Source organism: Lepus europaeus, chromosome 12 (assembly GCF_033115175.1).
Source record: "Lepus europaeus isolate LE1 chromosome 12, mLepTim1.pri, whole genome shotgun sequence".
In the NCBI taxonomy this organism is placed as follows: domain Eukaryota; kingdom Metazoa; phylum Chordata; class Mammalia; order Lagomorpha; family Leporidae; genus Lepus; species Lepus europaeus.
Genome location: NC_084838.1, coordinates 41343249 through 41369448, shown reverse-complemented (window position 1 = coordinate 41369448; position 26200 = coordinate 41343249). Strand labels below are relative to the sequence as shown.

At 43.1% G+C, this 26200-nt stretch overlaps 1 protein-coding gene and 1 pseudogene across 1 annotated transcript; one reads left to right on the top strand and one right to left on the bottom strand.

The window, feature by feature from the left end:
• Positions 1-26200, bottom strand: part of LOC133771779 (olfactory receptor 13C7-like) — a 135990-nt pseudogene that overhangs the window by 38797 nt on the left and 70993 nt on the right.
• LOC133771780 (reversion-inducing cysteine-rich protein with Kazal motifs-like) lies at positions 1029-25643 on the top strand. The gene is made up of 7 exons (XM_062208083.1): positions 1029-1186; positions 11426-11484; positions 13907-13981; positions 14888-14924; positions 18365-18450; positions 19950-19997; positions 23681-25643. Exons 1-7 carry the CDS (start codon positions 1087-1089, stop codon positions 23738-23740), a joined length of 465 nt encoding a protein of 154 aa, XP_062064067.1. The 5' UTR covers positions 1029-1086; the 3' UTR covers positions 23741-25643.

Genomic DNA, 26200 nt, shown 5'->3' with positions numbered 1-26200 from the left:
GGGAGCGGGGAGCCGCGGGTGGGGACCCGCCTTCCAAGTGTCTCAGAGCCAACTCCTCAGCCTGCCATTCGGGCTGTCCACATCTACACACACACACACACAACACACACACACAACACACACACACACCACACACACCACACACACACACAAAACACACACCCCCACACACATACACACACACACCACACACACCACACACACACACCACACACACAACACACACAACACACACCCCCACACACATACACACACAACACACACACACCACACACACACAACACACACCCCCACACACATACACACACAACACACACCCCCACACACATACACACACACAACACACACACAACACACACCACACACACAACACACACCCCCACACACATACACACACAACACACACACACAACACACACACACCACACACACACACCACACACAACACACACCACACACACACAACACACACAACATACACACACCACACACACAACACACACACAACACACACACACACCACACACACACAGTTCTCCCTGCGGACAGGTGTTCAACGGCACAGGACAGACCTACCTAGGCGACTTGGCGCCAATCAGCTTTGGGGCGGAATGTCAGGGGGCCGTGTCAGCGCCACAGCCCTTGGCCTTGAGGGCGGCCGGACGCCGGCCCGGGTGGAGAGCAGTCTGAGGGCAGTGAGAGAGACGCCCGCTGCTTCGGGCCCTGCTCCTCGGCCGAGCTTGTCGGGGGTGAAGGTCGGGAGCGGGCAGGGGCCTTCCGAAGCCCCTCCAGCTCTGACATCCTCCGACCCTGGCTTGGACGAAGCTGGCTTGGAGGACCCCCCCCCCCACCACCACCACCACAGAAGCCGACCCGCAGCTGGGCCACAACAAAGAGCTGGGGTCTGGGGCACGTTGCCGCCCCCGGGAGGTTTTGGAAACTCTGTGCGGCCCAGGGGCGGGGCTTGGGCGCACCGCAGCCAATCACCAGAGCCCCAGGCGCCGGGGGCGGGGCCTGGCGCCAGCGGCTTGCGGCCACCAGGCTGGGTCCGAGCATCCCGCGGCTCCGGACCCGCCCGGCCCGGACATGGCGACCGTTCGGGCCTCCGTGCGAGGGGCGCTGCTGCTTCTGCTGGCGGTGGCGCGAGTCGCGGAGGTGGCAGGGGGCCTGGCCCCGGGCAGTGCGGGTGAGTAACCGCTGGAGCGGCGGCTCGGGGCGGTCGCCTCAGCGCTCCAAGATGGCGCGGGGCAGGGGGCGGGGGGTTAGCGCGGCCCCCCAGACCCCGACCCACGTCTGGTGACCCGGGGTCGCAGATTTCGGCAGTCGGGAGGTGGTGCCGAGGCGGGACGAGTGAGGACCTCGCCACCCTCGCTCACGGCGGGAAGAGCTTCTAACCAGGGAGCGGTGACCCGGGTTCGAGGCCTTGCTCTGTCACCCACGGGCATGGGTTGCCCGCTCGGCCCTGCCCGCCCCGCCGGGTCCCCGGCTCTGTCAGCCCAGGGTGAAATGCCTTGGCGGGGGCCAGTCGCGAGGACCGCAGGGGATTCAGCCGTGCAGCCGCCTTCCGGCCCGGGCCGGTTCTTGTTGCTTGTTCCTGGCCCCTTGCTGGGTCTGAGAAGCCAGGCTCGCCCGCTGTTGGGTCCGCTGAGAGCTGGAGACGGGGCTGGGCTCTGGCGGGAGACGTCCACTAGGCGGTGAAACCTGCCCCCACCCCCTAGGCTGGCAGGCTGGGGGAGTTTTATTCTTGCTCTAAAGGAATTAAAGCAAGGATGGGTAGCAGTGTCCGGTGCTTCTTAGACTGGCTCCCACTTTTGGGCTTTCAGCGTCGCTGCCAACTCCTGCCTCCCAGGAGCTCTCTGGCTGCTGGGCTGCAGCAGGAGTTCCAGGTAGCTCGACTTCCAGGCACAGATGTCCAGGGGAGAGGCAGGGCGCGCGCAGGACAGAGACGACATCCACGGAGGCTGGGGGGAGCTGATTCCTCCTGACTCTGCTAGACCTTAAAGGATGGCTGGGATTTGTACTTGCAAGAGTGGTGGAGGCGGTGCGGTGCTTACAGGAGAGACACCTGGGAAAAGCAAAGTCAATCCCAAGGTTTTGAGATAGCTCAAGATGTAAACAATGAGTGCATTTAGAGAAGGGAGAGCATCGTGTCAGGAACCTGTGATAAGACAGTTCATTATAATTGGGTTCAAGTTTTAGCTGTAAATAAGCTCAGAAGCCAAAGGAAAAAAGAGAATGCTGTGGGTACTCTTGGCTAAATCAGCTTATCTTTCTTACAGGTAAAAGAGGTTGAACTAGACCATTTACAAAGTTACAGGCCATGGAATACTAATTGTTTATTCTTATCCCATAGCTGGTTGAATCTGACGGATGTATTAGAGTGGTGTGGTTAAGACACTTGAGCAAATTACTTAACTTTCATCTTTTGGTGCTTTAATAGCAGATATATAACATTTATTATATATGGTGTCTTTCAGATTTTATTGTAGGACTTAATTGAGCTAATACATGTATAACATTTAGCATGGTACAGCATTTAGCACAATAAGCACTGAATGTTAGTTATTATATACATATATACTGCTCATGGTACTGTATCTCATAAATTCACGAAATATATTAGGGCCAATGTTGTGGCATAGCTGGTAAAGCAGCTGTCCTGGCTGTTCTACTTCTGATCCAGCTCCCTGCTAATGCTCCTGGGAACGCAACAGAAGATGGCTGAGGTACTTGGGCCTCTGCGCCCATGTAGGAGACCCAGAGGAAGCTCCTGGCTCTTGGTTTCAGACTGGCCCAGCTCCAGTCATTGTGGCCATTTGGGGAATGAACCAGCAGATAGAAAATTTCTGCTGTTACTGGTTTTTTTTTTTTTTTTTTTTTTTTTTTTTTTTTTGGTGGGAGTTGATAAAAATGTTCTAAAATTACATAAAGTGATGGTTGTACAACTCTGAATATACTAAAAACACCTCAATTGTGTGCCTTAAAAGGGTGAATTTCTTTTTTCATTCTAAAAGATAATTTATTTGAAAGGCAGAGTTACAGAGAGGCAGAGAGAGAGAGAGCGAGCGCGGTCTCCCTTCCGATGGCTCATGCCCCAGTTGGCCGCAATGGCCAGATCTGGGCTGATGATCCTTCTGTCTCTGAAACTCCAAGACAACACATGGTTTACACTATTTGATAATAAGAAAAAGTTCAAAGTTTGATCTGAAAGTGAGACTTGTTCCTTGTACTGAATTCTAGGAAGCATATATTGCCTGGTTCCTTATATAAAAGACATTGAATAATATAATGGACAAAGACTTCCACTGTGGGTTTGTAGAAAGTACAGAAAATGTTCTATCCTAAACAGAGACTGAGAACACAATTATTAATTGTATTTCAGTGAAGGGCTGACTTGTGTTGCTGCTTTCCCCTCTCCTTACCCCCATTAAGCTTGGGAACTTCTGTGTGTACTGGTATAAGACTCTAGTGGTCACTGATGCCCTCTACTGTATGGCTTTCCAAGTCTTATGTGCCCTGACTGTTCCTGTTTGTGGGGGATGGTGATGAGGGAAGGATATAAACTGCTCAGTGATTATCTCTCTGGAGTATGAGACGGGACCCTATCTCAGTTCCAGAATTCATGTGCCATGGCACCTGATAATAGCTCTGTTTCTGTTTAAGTTGCTATGTAATAGTACAAATGAGGGGAAGCTGTAACATTAAGGGCCCGATTTCAGCAGGTTGACATTTAAGGACTTATGTAATAGCCTAGAATCCTGAAAAGAATGGAATGAATTTTAAGTTAGAGACGCAAACGCCTCTCTGAAAGAAAGTAATAAGAAGCAGATTGTCTTCCCAATGAAATGTCTTGACTCCCACTGTAGAAAGAGCTAGGATTGGTGATAGACCACATATGATATTTTAAAAGTTCCTGGCTTGCAGTCATAGATTTAAGCAGTCTTTTGTTGGTGATACTTTTCACTGGATGTCACTTCTAGGAGAAGGAGGGAAGATGTCAAGAAAGTGAGTTCATATATTATTATGATTATAGTTTTTATAAAAAGTAAAACAGATGCTGTAGGGTTTATTTATTAAAAACAAAACAAAACTGAGAGCCTACTTGTGTGTCAGGCACTGGTCTAGGTGCAGAGATTCTGCTCTCCACGAGCTTACATTCTAGAGGAGGGGAAATAAACAATAAATAAAATTTTTCTTTGTGTGGTTAAGTATGCTATGAAGGAACTAAAACATATGGTAACAGAACTGTGTGAATGCATCTTTACAGAGCTGATGTTTGTGTGCCTAGTGACATGGTAAAGTTTAGAGCCGAGACTGAAGGTGGAGATGGTGTGATCCTTATGAAAGACGGAGGTGGGATTCAGGAAGTGCAGAAGGCTTAAGGTATAAGGAACAGAGTGAGAAAGAGAATAGGCTAGAGCTAACTGGTGCGGAGCCTTGCAAGAAGCCACATAAGGATTGTAGATTTTATTCTGTGTGCAGATAGAAACCAATAGTTTTTAAGTAATGGAGGTATAATTTGATAAATTTTACATCACTGCTTAGTGGAAAAAAAAATTGTAGGGGGCAAGAGCAAGAGTACAGTGACTAGAAGGCTGTTGCAGTAGTCCAAGCAGGAGATGCTGAGGACTGAGAGTAGAGTGATGGGAGAGACAGAGATGAAAAATGCAGGGGAGCCGGCGCCGTGGCTCACTTGGTTAATCCTCCGCCTGTGGCACCGGCATCCCATATGGGTGCCGGGTTCTAGTCCTGGTTGCTCCTCTTCCAGTGCAGCTCTCTGCTGTGGCCCGGGAGGGCAGTGGAGGATGGCCCAAGTGCTTGGGCCCTGCACCTGCATGGGAGACCAGGAGGAAGCACCTGGTTCCTGGCTTCAGATCAGCACAGCACAGCGGCCATTTTGGGGGGTGAACCAACGGAAGGAAAACCTTTCTCTCTCTCTCTCTCTCTATCTGTCAAATAAAAAAAAATAAAAATAAAGAAAACTGCAGGTGTTACAGATGGATTGGATGTGAGAAGTGAGGATGGAGGAGTTAAAAATCACTTGTAGGTTCTTGTTCTTTTTATATATATATATATATTTTTTTTTATCGGCCGGTGCCACGGCTCAATAGGCTAATCCTCTGCCTGCGGCGCCAGCACACTGGGTTCTAGTCCCGGTCGGGGTGCCGGATTCTGTCCCGGTCGCTCCTCTTCCAGTCCAGCTCTCTGCTGTGGCCGGGGAGTGCAGTGGAGGATGGCCCAAGTCCTTGGGCCCTGCACCCGCAAGGGAGACCAGGAGAAGCACCTGGCTCCTGGCTTCAAATCAGCACGGTGCGCCAGCCACAGCGGCCATTGTGGGGTGAACCAATGGAAAAGGATGACCTTTCTCTCTCTCTCTCACTGTCCACTCTGCCTGTCAAAAAAAAATTATTTATTTGAAAGTCAGAAATACAAAGGAGAGAGACAGCGAGAGAGAGAGATCGATTTTCCATCTGCTGATTCATTCCCCAAATGACAGCAATAGCCAGGGCTGGGCCAGGCCAAAACCAGGAGCCAGGAGCTTCTTCCAAGTCTCCTATGTGAGTGCAGGAGCCCAAGTACTCGGGCCATCTTCCACTGCTTTCCCAGGCACATTAGCAGGAAGTTGGCTCTGAAGTGGAGCAGCTAGGACTTGAACTGGCACCCATATGGGATGCCAGCCCTACAGGCAGAGGCTTAACTTCTATGCCTCAGTTCTGGACCGAGTTCTTTTATTTTTTAAAGATTTATTTTATTTATTTGAAATACAGGTTACAGAGAGAGGTAGAGACAAAGAAAGAGGTCCTCGATCTGCTGTTTCACTCCCCAGATGGCAGCAACGGCCAGAATTGTGCTGATCCAAAGCCAGGAGCCAGGAGCTTCTTCTGGGTCTCCCACGCGGGTGCAGGGGCCCAAGTACTTGGGCCATCTTCTACTGCTATCCCAGGCCATAGCAGAGAGCTGGATCGGAAGAGGAGCAGCCAGGACTTGAACCAGTGCCCATATGGGATGCTGGCACTTCAGGCCTGGGCTTTAACCTGTTGAGCCACAGCATCAGCCCCCCAAGTTCTTTTTATCTTGAGCAAGTTAGTAAAAATCAGTGCCATTCACTGAGGTAGGGAGGATGGGGAGTTAGGGAAGAGGAGGAGCAATTTGGAGGAGAGTTGGCAGGTGAGGCAAGGAAAGAATCAGAAGTTCCATTTTAGTATATGTTTAAGATGGATGTTACGAATATCTTCCCCAGGTCCACTGCCTTTTAAACCAGATTTCATCCCTGTCAGTAATCCATTCAGCAAATATATGTTAAGCTGTTCATCATGCCAAACACTGTAACACATAAGGTATAAAGCAGGAAGGAAAAACAGATATGATCCCTACATTCAGGGGACTTATAGTTCAGTGGGAAATTCAAATACCACTTATATATACATATATATATACACACACATATATATATACATATATATATATATTTGCATTACTTGTATGTGGTTACACTCACACATATCCATTTATATCCTAAATTTGAAGAATGTATTTGAGGAAAAATCATGTGATTGCATGAAGTGTGTAGCACACAATCTGATGGATGCTATAAAACACGTAGGTGACATGAAGCAGGCTGCAAGAAGAGTGTAGTATTAAGAGACGCATTCCGACCATGGGATGCACAGTTATTGTCGGGAGCCAGATGTTCATACGTTCAGATCCCTAGTTTATAGGTGGGAGTCGGGGAAGGGAATTGTCCGAGAACACTGGTATCTAGGAGAGAACTTCAGAGGAGTCATTTGCTTTAGTTGTTTCCTGATACTGAATGTCTGAGTTAGGCTCTTTTTGATTCCAAGGGAAAGGAACCAAAGTAACCCAAATCAGGGAGCTGGTTATATAGCATCTAAGAGGAAATCCCATGGAAATCTGGGTGTAGGAAGTCCAGATAGGTATATGGGTATTCATTTTACTATTTGGCCTTCTTTGGCTGATATATTTTATATAGAAATACACATACATACATATATTTTTAGGGATAAATGTAACAATTGTGTGAATGTGAATGTGTAAGTTAAAGTAGCAGTTTGTCATTTAAACATATTTAGAGTGATTATCATATTCTAAGTTATTTGGAAAATAAAAAGTTGATTAAAAATAAGATTCCATGAGCCAGATGTTTGGTGTAGTGGTTAAAATTGCTGCTTGGAAGGATGCCCACATCCCATAATGGAGTGCCTCGTTTGAGCTCTGCCTATTCCACTTCCAGTCTAGCTTACTGCTGATGGGCATCCTGGGAAGCCGTAGGTGAAAGCTCAAGTGCTCAGGTTCCTGCCACCTGCATGGGAGAACCGGATGGAGTTCGGGGCTCCTAGCTGTTGTGGGCATTTGGGGAATGAACCAGCAGGTGAAAGTTCTTTTTGAATGTCTCCCTGCCTTTCAAGTAAAATGAAAATAAATAAGTAAGTATAAAATAAGAGTTCATGTAAATAATAAAAATAGCAGATTTTTAAAATAGTGTATCTTTTTATTTAGAATGACCTTTTTCCAGTATCAGCTCAGATTTAGTTTTCTCCTTCAGTAGGGTGGAAAGTAGATATCCGTGGGTGTGTTCTGTTTTAGGGATTCGTTAGGAAAACATTAATTAGAGGGATTTTTTTTTTAAGAAAAAAAAAAAAGAATAGCTTTTCATTAACCAATTTGAATTATAGCTTCTGGGAGGCTTCTGGGGCAAAAATCTCTTTTAACTTCAAAAGTCCTATAATTCTATGGATATTACTTATTTTTAGATTAGGGTGTGTACTTGTTTTTTAAATACTACTTGGTCTTAGAAGTTGCATTTTTCTGCGTGTGGCTGGAGCATGTGCTTCCTGCTAAGTTGCCTATCTTTAGTACACATGTGGCCAAAACCAGCAGCCAAACCTTGATGTTTCAAATTATTGTATGATTCTGCTTGCAGATTTCGAGGCTACACTAGTTTCTTCTTAAACCCAACAAACAGGGCCTTTAGTAATCAATTTTTTATTTTTAATAGTTGCATAATCACAGACTCTTGGATTAAAAATGCAGGATCACTTAATCTGTGTGTTTTTAATAAGTGTCTTTTGAATTATTTTACCATTACTCAATCTATCTTCTGAAAATAAACAGTTTTAAACTGTTTTTCTTGAAGAACACATTATAATGAAATTATGAAAACAAAATATTTCTAGAATGTATTGTCTTATAAAAGCAGGCCTTAGTTTTTACACTGTCATAGTTGAATGACCCAATTAGTCCACTATAGTTGCTCTAAAAAAGAAAAAGAGCTTTAATTACATTAATTGCATTTGAATTCCTCTCCCCCCATCCTTAATAAACTCAGATGCGTAGATGCCTATTTGTGGATATTTATTTCTTGAAAATATACAGTGTTGAAGATTCTAATAGGTTTTTATTATTTCAAAAAAGGAAAATTGTATACTAGTACAGTCATGGCGAAGGATGAGCCTGTAGTACAGAAATATGACGAAGTAAAGGTCCCTAGCCTGTGTGTGAGGGGTGGCAGTCCTCTCCAGGGTGGATGTGTGCTGTTACAGAGGAATGCTTGGTTGAGGGGAGGAAGAAAGGAGTTGTTACCAAAAGACTTCAGGCTTCCTCTTTCATCCCATTTTGTCAAAAACAGCAGAAAAGGCTTTTGGACAGACTAGAAGAAAATATGCCAGCATGTCAACAAAGATTGTGGCAGGACAGTAGATGTATAGATCATTAAATGTTTGAGGCTTTTCATAATGAAAAAACAGTATTTTAACTTTGATGGTCATTCTACTAGAAGTTTGTGCTTTGCCATTAAATAAAAAAATAGATTTTTATGCTTATATTTTTTAATAAAACTTGTTATTGTAGTTTTAATTGTGTTTGTGATTCTGTTTTAAATAGAACTTTTCACTAAGAAATTGTTTTTCAAAAATTCTATACCCAAATCAGACTCCTGTCTGCCTGATTTCTTTGCTTTTTGCTAAGCCTGTGTTTATTGAGACCATATGTTATCTGGAATTATCTGTGCTCACGATCAGCTGGCTTTTCTGCCTCCTGTGACCCTTGTATTGAGGACAGTGGAAAGTGCCAGCTTCCAGAGCACTTCAAAGAGCATGTCAGTATCACTCAGGAGAGTCTTTTTCCTGCCTGCCCTCCCATTCTAATGAAGGTGGGGACTTAACAGAGTCTTAGGAGATGGGGGTAGGTGGTATAGCACTGAAAGGGAGGGAGGATAGAGGTGCTGTGAGAAAGTTTCATAAGTGCTTGGACCCTCCCTTGAATGGGAGCTTCTTAGAAAGTATAAACAGAGGCCGGTTCCGTGGCTTAACAGGCTAATCCTCCGCCTTGCGGCGCCGGCACACAGGGTTCTAGTCCCGGTTGGGGCACTGGATTCTATCCCGGTTGCCCCTCTTCCAGGCCAGCTCTCTGCTATGGCCCGGGAGTGCAGTGGAGGATGGCCCAAGTCCTTGGGCCCTGCACCTGCATGGGAGACCAGGAGAAGCACCTGGCTCCTGGCTTCGGATCAGCGAGATGCGCCGTCCGCAGCGGCCACTGGAGGGTGAACCAACGGCAAAAAGGAAGACCTTTCTCTCTGTCTCTCTCTCTCACTATCCACTCTGCCTGTCAAAAAAAAAAAAAAAAAACGTATAAACAGGGGCCAGCGCTGTGGCGCAGCAGGTTAAAGCCCTGGCCTGAAGTTCTGGCATCCCATATGGGCGCTGGTTCTAGTCCTGGTGGCTCCTCTTCTGATCCAGCTCTCTGCTATGGCCTGGGAAAGCAGTAGAAGATGGCCCAAGTCCTTGGGCCCCTGCACCTGCGTGGGAGACCCAGAAGAAGCTCTGGCTCCTGTCTTCGGATCAGCTCAGCTCCAGCCATTGTGGCCATCTGGGGAGTGAACCAGCAGTTGGAAGACCTCTCTCTGTGTCTCTACCTCTTTCTGTAACTCTTTCATAGCAGCACTCTGCTATGACCTGGGAAAGCAGTAGAAGATGGCCCAAGTCCTTGGCCCCTACACCCATGTGGGAAACCTGGAAGAAGCTCCTGGTTCTTGGCTTCAGATCAGCTCAGCTCTGGCTGTTGCAGTCATCTGGGGAGTGAACCAGTGGATGGAAGACCTTTCTCTCTCTCTCTCTCTCTCTCTCTCTCTCTCTCTCTGTCTCTCCTTCGCTCTCTGTGTAACTCTGACTTTCAAACAAATAAATAAATCTTTTTTTTTTTAAATCCTCTCTCCAGAAGAAAGGAGGAGAAAAAGAAAAATGGGAAGAAGTGGACCCTATGTTCATAACCCCCAATCTGAATGTAGATGGGGCTCAGTTTTTTACTAAGAAGCCCACCTGACCTGCCAGGCCTATTCAGTTCATTAAACTTTGCTTCCTTGCTTAATACTGCTGTCTCACATCTGAAATTCTTTTCATTTCTTTCCTTTTTAAAAAGATTTATTTACTTTATTTGAAAGAGTTATAGAGAGAGGGAGAGAGGGAGAGACAGCGCTTCTATCTGCTGGTTCACTCCTCAGATGGCTGTAATGGCCAGGACTGGGCCAGACCAAAGCCAGACTTCTTGAGAGTCTGTATTTACTGTCTATGTATATTTCCTCACCTCTGGTAGACTCCTTAATATCATTCACTTTTACCAGTCCACAGAAAATACTGTGAAGGCTATCAAGTAAATGTGTTTCCTTTTTTGGTCTTCAATCTAACTTCACTCTGATGGCACATGACATTACTCCCTCTCTCTCCCATAATGCAGCTGTCTTGTAGTTGACCTGTGTCTCTGATTATTCATCTCAGTCACTTTCCTTGTTTCTTCCCATGTCTCAGATGTTGCTGTTCTTTATATTCTGGTGCTGTGTTCACCTCTTACTAGAAACTCTTGCTAGGCAATGCCATTCATTTCCACATATCTCTTTGGAGCTAATTATTTCTAAATTCCAAATTTGGATTTTCAGACTTGGCTTTATTTGCATTCCAGCTTGAATTTCTGACTGTATTGGAATTTCCATCTAGATGCCTTAGAAGAACCTCAAAATCAACATATCGAAATTTGCAGTCATTTTATCAGCTGATTTTGAGTTGTAGGTATAATACTAGGATCTAGTCTACCAAGTAATTGTAAGCATTGAATAAAGAAAGGCATTAAACAGAGTAAACTCTCTGGCACATCGAAAGTACACAATTAGTAGTAGCTATTTTTATTACATGACAGTCTCCCCTATTAGATGGTAAGCTTCTTGTAGGGCAGGGACCATGTCTGTAAACCTTGCTTCCCTGTGACTTGGGTAGATGCTTAGTAAAGGTTGCATTAAAATGAATAATAATAATAGAATTCTGTTGAGGAGATGGTTAATGTAACCATCTGATTTAGCTTAGTCATCTTGTTTATTTAATAGTGGGAGAACATCAGATGTTTATTTTTTTCTTCCTAGGGGCATTATGTTGTAATCATTCAAAGGACAACCAAATGTGCCGTGATGTATGTGAACAGGTAAGCTTTCATAATAATTATAAAGGCTATGGAGATTTCATAATTGTTACGTTGTTTTGGGAAAATCTGCTGGACCGCAGCTTAACAAGAGATCAGAGTGACGTCACCAATAATGTGACAAATTGAAATGTGTCTACTGACATGGTGTACTAAGAAAAAGTAAAGTACCTTCATAGGATTCATATCAAAAATGCTTAACGTGAATCATGAGGAGACAGTTGGGCAAGCCCAGATTGAAGAATATTCCTCAAAACAACAGCCTGTAGTTTTTAAAAATATCAGTGTTACAGAAACAAAGAAAGGCTAAGTAACTGTTCCAAATTAAAAGAAACTAAAGAGATATGACAGCCAAATGCAATGTATGATCTTATTTGGATGCCGGATTGAAAAACAAAATGGTGTGAAGAACCTTATTGAGATAAATTGGTGAAATTTGAATATGGATTGAATATTATTAACTAATAGTATTATATCAGTTTTATGATCTTGAATTTGGTAATTGTGGTTAAGTGTGATAGTATCCTTGTTCTTAAAAGACATTTGTTGGCTCACTAGGCTAATCCTACACCTGCGGCGCCGACACACCGGGTTCTAGTCCCAGTCGGGGCACTGGATTCTGTCCTGGTTGCCCCTCTTCCAGGCCAGCTCTCTGCTGTGGCCCAGGAGTGCAGTGGAGGATGGCCCAAGTGCTTGGGCCCTGCACCCCATGGGAGACCAGGAGAAGCACCTGGCTCCTGGCTTCGGATCAGCGCGGTGTGCCGGCTGTGGTGGCCATTGGAGGGTGAACCAACGGCAAAAGGAAGACCTTTCTCTCTGTCTCTCTCTCACTGTCCACTCTGCCTGTCAAAAAAAAAAAAAAAAAAAAAAGACATTTGCGGCCAGCACCGCAGCTCACTTGGCTAATCCTCCGCCTGCGGCGCCAGCACCCCAGGTTCTAGTCCCAGTTGGGGTGCCGGATTCTGTCCCAGTTGCTCCTCTTCCAGTCCAGCTTTCTGCTGTGGCCCAGGAGTGCAGTGGAGGATGGCCCAGGTCCTTGGACCCTGCACCCGCATGGGAGACCGGGAGGAAGCACCTAGCTCCTGGCTTCGGATCAGCATAGCACGCCGGCTGCAGCGCGCTAGCCATAGTGGCCACGTGGGGAGTGAACCAACAGTGGGAAGACCTTTCTCTCTGTCTCTTTCTCTCACTGTTTAACTCTGCCTGTCAAAAAAATTATAATAATAATAATAAACGACATTTGCTAGGATTTGGGAATGAAAGATTATAATGTCTATAATGAATTCTAAAATGGTACGTCAGGGCTGGCGTTGTGGTATGGCAGGTAAAGCTACTGCCTGAAATACCGACATCCCATTTGGGTGCTGGTTTGTGTCCTGGCTGCTCCACTTCTGATCCAGCTCTCTGTTAGTGGCCTGGGAAAAGCAGCAGAAGATGGCCCAAATGCATGGGTCCCTTCCACCCACTTGGGAGACCCGGATGAAGCATCTGGCTCCTGGCTTAAGCTTGGCTCTGCCCTGGCCATTGTGGCCACTTGGGGAGTGAACTAGCGGATGGAAGATCTTTCTGTCTCTCCCTGTCTCTATAACGACAGTCTGTTTTTTAACATCATCAGTTGACTAAAAGCAATTCACAGAATACATTAGAAATAAATTTATCTTCCCCCCCCTCTTTCTGTTTTCTTCTCTCTCAGTCTTTCTAATCTTTATGTCCAACCCCCCCTTCCCCCGCCCAACTCTCCCAATAGTTTGGTAGCCTGGTTTTCTCCACTTTGGGTCAATACAAAAGGATCTAGACTTGTTATATTTGGACTTCCTTCCTCCCTCCCTCCCTCCCTCCCTCCCTCCCTCTCTCTCTCTTTCTTTCCTTCTCTCTCTCTTTGCTTCCTTCCTTCCTTGCTTCCTTCCTTCCTTCCTTCCTTTTTTCTTTTAGATTTATTCCTTTATTTGAGAAACAGAGAGAGGAGAGAGAAATCTTCCATTCACTGCTTCACTTCCCAAAGGGTCACAACAGCCTGGGCTGGGCTGAGCTGAAGTCAGGAACCAGGAACTCCATGTGGTCTCCCACATGGATGGCAGGGATCTGGGTACCTGGGCCATCCTCTGCTGTCCTCCCAGACACACTAGCAAGAAGCTGGATCAGAAGCCGAGCAGCTAGGACTCGCGTCAGTACTCCGATATGGGATGCCAGCTTCATAAGCAGAGGGTTAACCTGCTGCCCCACAGCAACAGTTCCTGGACTTTCCTGGTGATTTACCAAACTTAAGAATTAAGTTACCTCAGCTAATTTATACCCTTCCAAAGATTTTCCATTTATAAAAGCAATTTGAAAAATATTCTAGACACCTTATAAAAATCTTGAGGATAAAATTTTACTTGTTATAGGAAAAGTGTCACAGATTTTTTTTTTTTTTTTGGTCAAATAGATTTTCTCTTCAAAAAGTGAATCCCGACTAAAACATCTATTGCAGCGAGCCCTGGATTATTGCCCAGAAACAATGGTAAATCTTGTTTAACTTAACTTTGGAGGCTTTTGTGTAAATGAAACCAGTGAATGAGTTACTTTTAATTTAGCAAATTTTTAAAATGTGACTGTGATTTGTGGTCAAAGTAAAATACTAGGTTTAACTTAATAGGAAGGTTTTCACACAAATTGCTAGACACCAAATTGTCTTTCATCTTTTATTGTCTATTCTATGATGTAGATCTAAAACAATCTTAAATGTAAATATATTCCAGCTTTTAAATTTCATCATATTTATATGGAATTTGAAATTGTATTTATTGTACTTTGACTAATTTTATGAAAATAATAAGTCAAATATTATATTTATTTTGATTTTGAAAAGTTGAATTTGGAATAAAGAAAAATATGTGACTTCTTACTCCTTATCTTTCTATTTTCTGGCATACATATAAATATATCGCTTAACTTTCTGAATCATGCAACTTAAAATATCTCTAATGCTTGGACTGTCCTCAGGGTTGAAATGCTCATGGATCAGGCCAAGAAAGCCTGAGCTTACATGAAAGAATTTCTTTAGATCTGTGGCTAGTATTATGAGAAAGGAGAAGAAAGTTTGTGATCAAACAGTTCTGACTGACATGTTTTCCTTTAGTCACTCTGCAGAAACTTTTGTTTATGTGCTTGGAAACTGATTCCAATGAATAACCAGACTCATTCTTAGTGCTGTCAATTGGGACAATGGGAAAGAAGCAAGAGATATTTTTGAACCTCAGCTTTTATTTTTTTTCATCCTTGAATAGCTGGCCCACAGGCATATAAAGCATTGAGAGTATAGTCATACCTATGATCAAATAAACTGCACATAATATCTGTAGAAATTAATTGTCATATGTAGGAACTGGTTATGTACATAAAAACTTTTTGGTGATTACAATTTTAGGTTGAAATTTGGAGTTGTATGAATTCATCTGTGCCAGGTAAGTCATAGAGGTGTGGCATTTAGCACTTTAACTTTAAAAGTTTATTTTGTGAATGTAGAAATCCATGTCATAGTTCTGTTACCTAATTCATACTCTGGAGTTTCTGTCTTCTCCTTCCCTTCAGCAGTCAAACTATCAAATGTAGAAGTTATTCTCATTTGCTTAATCCTTAGCTTTGTACTTTGTTTTCCACTTCTGTCATTCTACTGAAACTAGTCTGTGAATGATCACCAGAATCTCTTGGTTCCTTGATCTTTTGACAGATGTTCCTGGACTTAACATAGGGTTATATCCTGAAAAACTCATTATAAATTGAGTTACATTTTGAAAAACCCATCAAAAATTGAAAAAATAAGACAAAAGTGCCTTTACTTCACCTAACCTTCTGAACATCCTAGCTTAGCAACATAGCACACTGTGGAGTGTCAGTGTCTTACCCTTGTGGTAGATCACTTCTGCTGCCCAGCATCACAAGAGTATCATATGGCATATTGCTAACTCAGGAAAAGATCAAAATCTGAAGTGTGGTTTCTATTGAATAAATATTGCTTTTGTATCATCATAAAGTTGAAAAAATTGTAAGTGAGAGATCATCTGTATATACTCTCTGACTTTCCTGAAGCACTTGATATTATTGACCACTGCTCCTAGGGTTCCATCTTGGCACTAGAGTTGTTCTCTCCTACCTTTCTCTTCTTGCCTGCCATGAGAACTGTAGTTAGTGTGGTGTGTGGTCAGCTTCCCTCCCCTCCATGCTCAAGTAATGAGTGCTGATAATCTAATTACTTCTCAGAACTAACTAATTGGCTATGGGAAAGTAAATCGGAAATCACTGTGACTTCTTACATATCTGAAGATATCTCTAAATGGAGTAGGTAGCATCTGAAATGCAAATCCAAAATCAAACTCATAACTGCCCCTCCTGTGAGTGACACTGGACTGAAAACCCTCAAATTATCTTTGATTCCTTTTTCTTTCTAATTCCATTGGCTCTCCCCTTGCAGAAGGTTTCATGCATCCTCTCTACTTCTAGTTCAAGTCTTTATTATTACACTCTTGTGTAAATATTATAATATTATAACTGATATTTCAACCCATTATAACTATCTTCCCTTCCCCCTTCAAAAAGAATCCCTCAGGAGATAGCCACTTTTCAGAAAAAAACCCAAACTCCCTAGCCTGACATTCAATAGATCTTCTAGGACTAAAGTTCATTTTTCAGTCTTGATTAACGCCAGTGCCTTAGAAAAGGGAGGATACCTTCTGTATCTGAATTCTAAAGGCTATCACACTACTCAATGTTTACATTTGTAAAAAATGGGCCTGTTTGCCTTCTTGAAATTGCCTGCCTCCTTACCTATTCTCCTAGTTATCCTTCTGCCTAGTGTCTTAGTAGTTTATACACACACACACACACACAGTTCCTACCAAACAGTAATCTCCATAATGTTATAAATTATATATTTTATTTATTTCACATTTTATACTTCACATAGCACCTAATAGAGTGCCTTGTATGTAATGGGAACTCAATAACAGTAAATGCTTGTTGAATAATTTGCTATTTCCTAAGAAGCTACTGGGTATGGAGAATCAGCAGTGTACTGCATTGTGACATGACTGCTGTCAGAGTTAGGGCCTACATTAATTCAGTTCAAAATACTTTCTAAAATGTGAGGGATTCTGAATAGCAAATAGCAAAAGTAGGCAGTGGAGCTAGACAGGAGTCTGTTTCCCTTTGTACCCGTATGATAAATAAAGAAGTTTAGAAGTTTTATTCAGTTTTTGCAGTTGGGAAGGCTTATATTTAATGAACTTTGGGAGCAATTTATAAATATATTTTGAGAGCTTTGTTTATGAACCTTTGTTTGTTTTCATTTGTTTTGTTTTAGCAGAATGTATCTCTTTGTGTATGAAGTCCTACTTTCATTTGGAAAACTACATTATCTGTTGCCTTGAATCCCTGACATTTTTTAAAAATGTAGATAATAAAATAATACAGATATGAATTTGCAGACCTATGTATTACATGGAAGAAGCATAAAGCATTTTTTAAAAGTGATAAGGAGGAATTTAAAGCATGCATACAAGCATGTGTTTTCTCTTTTTAAACTGTTTTCTTGTATCTCCTAATTTTATCATAGAAGTCATTCATTGACATTTATGATTACAGAAGGGATCTAAAAAGTAATTTAGAGGGAGCCAGCGCCATGGCGTAGCAGGTTAAGCCACCACCTACAGTGCCGGCATCCCATATGCATGCTGGTTCAAGTCCTGGATGCTCCAATTCCAATCCAACTCCCAATTAAAGCACCTGGAAAAGTAGTGGAAGATGGCCCAAGTGCTGGGCCCCTACACCTACGTGGGAGACCCGGATGAAGCTCCTGGCTCCTGTCTTTGGTCTGGCCCAGCTCTGCCTATTGCAGGAGTCATTTGAGGAGTGAACCAGTGGATGGAAGACTTCTCTCTTTGTTCCTCTGACTCTCCCTCTATGTAACTCTACCTTTCAAATAAATCTTTTTTTAAAAAAAAAAAAAACAAATTAGAGCACTTTTATAATTTTATCATCTTTAATTTTACTGGAATTTCATTAGAAAAATCAGTGCTATACATGGATTAAACCAGAATAGTACAAAGTAATTTTCCCCAGTGATTAAGTGTGCCTTATCAAAGTCAGGCCTGGCTCATAGAAATTGTTTTTCCTGTTACTCATGTTTTATGCTATTCTAGTAATTTAATATTGTAAATACTATAATGTGACATTTTTTGTTTGCATGTTAAGTTAAATTAGTCTTTACCTCTGATTCGCAATGTAGGGGCAGGAATTTGACACAGCTGTTGAGAGCCCTTGGGATGTCCATATCCCATATTAGAATGCTTAGGTTCGCATCCCAGCTTCCTGTTAATGCACACTCTGGGAAGCTCAAGTACTTGGGTCCCTACCACACATGTGGAGACCCTGATTGAATTCCTGGCTTCTGGCTTCAGCCCGGCTCAGCCTCAGCTTTTGTGGGCATTTGGGGAGTGAACCAGCAGGTAGAACATCTCTCCTGATCTCTGTCTCTGACTCTGCCTTTCAAATAAATTTAACAAGTAACCATTTTTTAAAATAAAGAAGGCCTTTCCCTTGCTTTCCTTTGTATGTCCTCTATTAGGGATGCTGCCTCTCCAACAGTAGGAGTGACTTAAAGAGTGTTTAGGGTAGGCAGGGAAAAAAAGATTTAAAAAAAAATAAGGCCTCATAAATATGCTGTGAGGGACCCTAAAGAGACAGCACTGGGATAGCATAGTGAAGGGAGGGGCTTAATTATTTTGGGGCTGAACTAGTTTTCCTGTGGACACCTGCTTGGACCTTTAGTGATATCTGTGCAACTATTTGGCATGCTGTTTGTCTTTGTCACTACTTATGACCAAAACATTAAACATTTTGTTTTAAGGTGTGTTTAAGAAGTCTGATGGCTGGGTTGGCTTGGGCTGCTGTGAACTTGCTATTGCCTTGGAGTGTCGACAAGCATGCAAGCAGGTAACAGTGAACAACCAGGCTCTTAAGTATCATGGAGTGTGGTTTGGATCTTAGCTGTGCACGTGTCTTGGGCCTTGCACTCCTGCCAGCTTTGGAGAGGTGAACCACAGAAACTGCAAATTGGGTATTTCTTGCGTAGACCATTTCTTTTTAGACTTGCTTTTTCAGCTATGGTCACTGCATATAAGACCCTCAGCCTTCTTTTATTCTTTCTTATCTTTCCCTGTCTCTGGATGCAAAGAAAGAATATCTCTCTTTCATCATGGTTTACGCTGAGCATGTTCTCATACCCCTTCTCTGCTCCTAAGGTGAGTATGACTCCTAGACTGAGTTATAACTTCTCTGTTATTTGATTCATATCTGGTCCAGTTTAGGATAGGCCTCTGAATTCTCCTGCACTGTGCATATTTTCATAATAGTTCATCACAGTGGACTCATGGCTCCTCCATTCCAAGTGGTGAGAGCAGACAGTTGGGAAACTAATTGTTAAATGGACCTGAAACCACAGCTGGAAAGCCGTCTCTTATTTTCTCCTTCTAGAGACTGGTCTCTGGACAGGAGTGTATATGAGACAGGGTGTCACCTTCACTTTAACGCAGTCCTCTGTACTAGCCTGAAGCAGCTCTCTTTGGGTACCACATGGCCATGTATCTGTTTCTGTCCTCCAGACGTTGAGCTGTAGAGGATTTGAACCATGATGGGTCTCGTGGGCCAGAAAGTAGTTGCTGTCCTATTCTGCCTTTTGCTGTCCCCATCCTCATCAGCAGACCTGTTCTAAATTACACAGGCCTGGGGTCCTCTGGAGGAGGAACTGGAGCCACAGCCTTGGGACTGCTTCTCTAGGTGAAGACTAATACCCAGAAGATTAACCACTCCTTAGCAGCTTTGTTTTATATAGAAATTACAAACTCAAACGTGGTTAATAACCCGCCCTTTCTGTGAGCATCAGTTTTGTCATCCATAGCAGGGAAAACTGGAGAAAATTACATGAAAATAACTTTTATCAATTGCCTGGTATAAACCTTTTCTTTCTTTAGTTGCTTCCTCCATTCTCAGGAAATTGGGTCAGAATATTTGATGTAAAAGCTTAGAATATGAAGGGTTAAAGAAAAAGCAAAATATAAGTGTCCTGGCAGAGCTTCACAAGAATTAGCTACAGCATGCAATTCAACTTTAAAAAAATCTTCAATTTACATTTCCCTCAAAGTCATCCAGTTTCTGAAATAACAAAAGAGCCATGTTATTATGTGAGATTAAAGCCATGAAAGTTAGCTTTAGTGGAGTGAAGTTCTAGTATATTGGATAGGTCTTGGGGTAATATTTGTCTTAAAGAAATTGCATGAAATTTTTTTGTTGTATTTTAGGAACTTTTAAATATTTGAGAATGAAGTTTTCCTTCAGGAAATAAAGAATAATATACCAGCAATTAATATACACTAATTTGTGTTCTTTTTTTCTGAATGTTTAATAAATTAATGGAGAAATTTGTTGATTTTTAGGCATCTTCAAAGAATGATATTTCTAAAATCTGCAGAAAAGAATATGAGGTATGCATTTTACTAAAAAAATTTGGATAGACTATTATATTATCAGAATTGATGAAATCATTTAACATTTTAAAGATAGATTCATTTGTATACAGATTGTCTTTTACCTTTACTAAAAACTTAAGGTTGACAAAAATGTCATTTACATTGTTTAGAAATATTATGAATTTCTTTGTTGAAATAATTATTAATTTTACAGAAATACCTAAGTTTCACATATAAAGAATTTAACCTGTTTCTATAACAAAGCAACTGGTTGTACCCAAGATTGTAAACTAGTTTTTCTTAGGTTCTGTATCCTGCCCCATTTCCTATTGCTCAACCCTTCTAGTTGTCCATTTTTGTAAAGTACCTTTAATCATGAAGAATAAGCAAAGAAGCAGAATCATACTGCTTGTGTGAGTGGTTTCAGGCTTTCCTAGTATCTTGCTCTTGGTGAAAAAAACTTAGGTTACAAAGACTGTATTAAACCTTGTCTCCCAATGGCAGGATTTCAAGCCCTCCTGGTATCTAGGTGAGCAAAAGATTTGGGTGGGATGACAGAGGTATTTTGTAGTATGTAAATATATGCAGGAGATTATCCCTGAGGTGAAAAAGTTCTTTATTGAGGTTACCTTATTCAGTTTCAAGAACCGCACTATTAAATGTGACAATTTCATTGTTTTTCATAGTATAAGGCTATGTAACTAAGTATACTTTAAGCATATGCCTCATTCATTGGTTTTTTTTTTTAATCTAAACACCGGGATTCCTGTTGCTTTTAGTAGTCTGTTTTCTTGAAGAAGAAAGAATAACTCTTGCTCAACTTCTTCTAGATTATAGGCCTGATTTTTTCTTTTCTCAAAATTTAAAATTATGTCTCTGGATTAACATTTTTAAACTGCTGAATCTTGTTTATCTTTTGTCCCTTTGTCCTATTTGCTAAGTTATATCTGTTCCTCTGAAAACAGATTTCCAAATTAACTGCAACTCTCCTCTGTTCTTACTGAAAGGAGCCTTGCCACAAAGAAGTAAAAGATCTTTCTTTCTTTTTTTCCTTGCATGTCTCTCTACCTTTGAAATGACCAGTTTTAGTTTCTCTTGAACAGCATGGCTAACTGTGACAATTCCTTCTTTTCTCCCACATGATGTCTGACTCTGTCCATTTCCTGTAGCCTGTCCTCCATTATTTTAGTGTGCTTCCTTCTCTTGTCTGGATTTCTGCATTGGCCTAGGAAGTCTGCCAGTGTGTGTTGATGAAGGATGGACAGGAAAGGTAAGAGAGACAAGCACCGTCCTATGATAGAAATATTAAGAATAGTTTACTTTTCCCAGTCTTTCTTCTTTTATTTGGCCAAGAATTAAATAACCATTTTCCAAAAATCTACATGCCAAGAGGATTCGTTTATTTTTATACTAAAAGCTGGCTTTGCAAATTATTTGAGATAATTCAGTACCTAGTTTATGTTATGTAGAAATAAAAAAGAGAGGCAAGCACTTTAATGTGTGAAAAGGATTCTGTATTATAAATCCCCAAAATAATACCTGTCATGATTGTTGAAGTCTAGTCCATTACAAAGTGAACTGAGTAAACTTGGTGTAACGAAGCCTACTTTAACTATGTTGATTGTTTACCAGAATTAGAATGACTTATAAAACTAGGCTTTTAGTATCTTTTTTTTTTTTTGACAGGCAGAGTGGACAGTGAGAGAGAGAGAGACAGAGAGAAAGGTCTTCCTTTTGCCGTTGGTTCACCCTCCAATGGCCGCCACGGTAGCGCGCTGTGGCTGGCGCACCGCGCTGTTCCGATGGCAGGAGCCAGGTGCTTCTCCTGGTCTCCCATGGGGTGTAGGACCCAAGGACTTGGGCCATCCTCCACTGCACTCCCTGGCCACAGCAGAGAGCTGGCCTGGAAGAGGGGCAACCAGGACAGGATCGGTGCCCCGACCGGGTCTAGAACCCGGTGTGCCGGCGCCGCAAGGCGGAGGATTAGCCTAGTGAGCCGCGGCGCCGGCCGGCTTTTAGTATCTTTTCCTTAACACTGGAGTGGTCCTGGGGTGAACTTCTAGATGTGTAAGCTGTTGGTTTAGGCCTATAATTCCAGAGTAGTGTTGACCTTCAAGGATGACTTTGTGTAGTTTGATTAAAGATTCAGAGAATGAGTAATTCCATTTGGAAAAGCATTTATCTTTATTGGTAAGCTGCTGCAGAGTTCTGTTTGAGAGAACTTGCTAAGAACTTTAATACATTATTAAATGAGTAAAGTTTAAAAACCTAATGTCACTGAGGACTGTTTTGTTCTAGCTAACCTAAAATAAACCAGTTAAACGTAAAGCATTATTATATCTAATTTTATAGAATCTTATACTTGTTTTATGCAAATCAACAAATGTTTTTTAATATGGAGAGTCAGATTTATATTTTAAAAAGAGTACACAAACTTTGAAGTCAGGCTCAGATTAAACTCCTGGTTTTGCTACTTTAGCTATACTTCAAATACTAAAAAATTGTATCAAATTCAGTCAATCTAATTGAAGTATATGCTGCACAAGCAAGAGCTCAGGGAAATCAGAAAGCAAAGCAAACTTGTTAAGAGTTATCAGGAACTACTACAGTGAAACCTGAAAAAATTGGTATAATTTGGGTAAGAAGACTACAAATCAAAGGCATATTAGCAAAAGTACACATGGCTCGTGCAGAGGGAAGGACAGGCCTATTTTTGACAAAGAATCTGTGATTAGGTAGGATTAGATTTTGAAAAGATGGCATTTTGGTGGATGATAATGAAGATTCTGTAAAAGGAGACCAGTATTACAAATAATAACACAAACAATATTTTAAGAACCTTAATCTGTTATTGCCTGCAGGCTGTTATACATCCCCCAAACCATTCTAGTTTAGCTAAAAAGAGAAGATCAAAACTAGAATGACTGCAATAGAATCAGGTATTCAAACACAAATCAGAGATTTGAAGGCAGAACCCATCAGCAGGATTTGTTATGATGGATTGAATGCAGGACATGATGTTCAAGGAGTTAGAAGAAACAGTTCTAAGCTTTAAGCCCATTTTCCTGGCATAATACTCTTCCATATTTGAAGGTACTATTTAGAACATCTCGTTCTGGCAACAGATCATATTTGTGCATGAAGCAATCCTCCAGGTGAAAACAATTTAAAATGCTGACTTAATTGGCTGGAAAATAATGTGGAAGACTCAGGTCAAAAACTTAAGTGAAAGGCAGGTGTAGTGGAATGAGAAGGCCATGCCAAGGTGGCCACTGGCAAGCGAGCGTCAGTTAGTCAGGAATGGTTTTGAAACTGCCTAGCAACAGGCTGTGATTGGATGGCTCTGGAAACTGCCTGGCGACAGGCTGTGATTGGATGGATTTGAAACTGCCTGGCGACAGGCTGTGATTGGATGGCTCTGGAAACTGCCTGGCGACAGGCTGTGATTGGATGGATTTGAAACTGCCTGGTGACAGGCTGTGATTGGATGGCTGTGGAAACTGCCTGGCAACAGGCTGTGATTGGTTGGGGTATGGACCGGCCCTTGACCAGATTGGCTGGTCTTGGCTATATAAGCTGTTGTACCAACTGTAATAAACGAGTCTGCAGGCTGCTCGCCTCAAGCCTGCTCTCACCGGACTCCCGGGGTCTGTGTGTTGACTCCGCGCCTCTTGCCCCCACCACGCTGCTCTTCTCAGAAACGAACCCACTGCAACATTGTGGAGAAATCAACAACAACATCTGGCGCGCCAACGTGACTGAGAAAGAAACAGCGTGTCGGACTCGGCGAGGTCCCCCCTGGATTTCGGCAAGTAGGCCCCTCGGTGTTTTGTGTGCTGTTCGGTTCTGTGAGGGTGAGCACAGAACCCCCTCCTACGCCCCTTTCCTTGTCCTTGTCCTCGGTCTAAGTGACCCCAGGTTAGCGTACGTCGCTTCTCGGCTCCTCCTTTTACTTTCGGTTCGCCCGGCGAATTCACATAAGGGACTGATCATCCCAGAATTCGGAACCAAGTCATCTTCCCTCACTCGAGAGAGGTGACACTCCGGAGACACCGTGTGGGCATACGGCCTTGACCTAACGAATCAAGGAAGTCCCCCACTAAGCACAGGACATACGTACGATCTGATACACCACTATCTGTCTGGCATAGGGAAACCTCCCACAAAATGCCATCCACAGTTGAGGTGCTAGGAATTTGCTTTGTTACGGTAGCAGTGCTATACGTGTCTTTCCTCTGGCTAGAGTTGGCGTACCGTGCCGCTCTTAAGCGCTCAGACATGGGAAAGATACCCCCCTCTCAGAATCCTGTGCAGATTATCAAAGATACTGAATCTGTGAGTGATAGGAGCCTGACACTCCAGGTCCCTGTCTCACAGACAATGGTTGAAGACTTAGGGAGAGAGAGCTCCGACAGTGAAAAAAACAACGTAGCAAACAAGGTAGCAATGCCTAGTCAGCTACCCCCCACATACCCGTGGGATGAACTAAGAGGACCTCTACACAATAACTCATGCGAGGTCATCCCATCCGCACCCAGTGAGGATCCCCACATTTGTGGCAGTCCTCGGGCACCCCAAGCTCTCAGGGCAGCCGCTAGATCCCATGCCATCAGCATGTTTGCTGCTAATGTTGAAGTGTACGCAAAATTCAGACCCTGGATTCCAACGCCTGTAAAAAGGCTTCTATTAACCAAGGGTCGAGGATATGCTTGTGTCTTTCCAGAGAATGCAGAACAGCCCATTTGGGTACCAGCCAGAAACATCAAGCCTGCAACTGACAGCCAACCAGAACCAGCTGAACAAGACCAAGACTCCGCCTTGTTAGCAGACGCACCTGCCCTATCATCCTACCCTGAGAAACTGCCCGAAGCCATATCTGTTACTGTTGTGTACCCCACTAGCTCTGGTCAGCCACTCCAATGGCCCACAGCCTGTGTGCGGTCATGCCACTCCTGATAACCATTATTCCTCATTCCTACCCCTATCTGAGCAAGCAATCCTGTGGTCTCTCGATTTGAGCGCTGGTTAGTCAATGACGGGTAAGATCCCCTGGGGGACAACCTAAGACAGGCACAGCTGCGTACGGAGACCACATGGAAACGGGGTCAACAATGGTATGGCCAAGAATCATGCCTCCCGTTGCTCAAAAATAAACGAAAAGGGGGAAATGTAGTGGAATGAGAAGGCCATGCCAAGGTGGCCACTGGCAAGCGAGCGTCAGTTAGTCAGGAATGGTTTTGAAACTGCCTAGCAACAGGCTGTGATTGGATGGCTCTGGAAACTGCCTGGCGACAGGCTGTGATTGGATGGATTTGAAACTGCCTGGCGACAGGCTGTGATTGGATGGCTCTGGAAACTGCCTGGCGACAGGCTGTGATTGGATGGATTTGAAACTGCCTGGTGACAGGCTGTGATTGGATGGCTGTGGAAACTGCCTGGCAACAGGCTGTGATTGGTTGGGGTATGGACCGGCCCTTGACCAGATTGGCTGGTCTTGGCTATATAAGCTGTTGTACCAACTGTAATAAACGAGTCTGCAGGCTGCTCGCCTCAAGCCTGCTCTCACCGGACTCCCGGGGTCTGTGTGTTGACTCCGCGCCTCTTGCCCCCACCACGCTGCTCTTCTCAGAAACGAACCCACTGCTACATTGTAGAGAATTCAACGGCAACAGGCAGGGATCCAGGGAATTACAGACACCGAAGAAGGTGTCTTGAAGGCATTTTCATAGTTTTGTAGCTGCATGAAACTCAGAAATAAGGAGACAAATCCTATGTTCTGATTGAAGGTGAGAAATCTAGTTGAATTTTCCTCCCCTTCTCACCAATAAATTTGGGATCCCAAAGAGATTATACCCTCAGTATTAGGGTAATCAAGAAATACACTCATCTCTTCTCCTTCCAGGGGACTGCAAGGAAAATGACCTGTCTCAAACTTTTAGATTCCTTCCATTGAAAAAATCATAATTGTAAGCTGGTCTTCACTTGATTTCACAGCCCATATTCGTATTAAGTAACTGTTTATAAAGCCTCAAGCCCAGAACTTAGAAAAGCTAACGCAGATCCACTCTAGAGAAAGTGATTCCAGACCTCTTGGGATTTCTAGAGATAAAAATCTGAGGAAAATAATCAGCTCAAAGTTAAGAAACCAGAAAACAAGGTTCATCAAACAAGACCCAGCAGTAACAATATTAAACAGAATCAGCTTGAAGATATTCAGG

Bases quoted from the DNA above. Each gene is read 5' to 3' on its own strand.
- LOC133771780 (XM_062208083.1), top strand. From the start codon at position 1,087: ATGGCGACCGTTCGGGCCTCCGTGCGAGGGGCGCTGCTGCTTCTGCTG. The intron at 1,187-11,425 runs GTGAGTAACCGC...TTTTCTTCCTAG, and splicing joins CCTGGCCCCGGGCAGTGCGG to GGGCATTATGTTGTAATCAT. The intron at 19,998-23,680 runs GTATGCATTTTA...TGCTCTTCTCAG, and splicing joins TCTGCAGAAAAGAATATGAG to AAACGAACCCACTGCAACAT.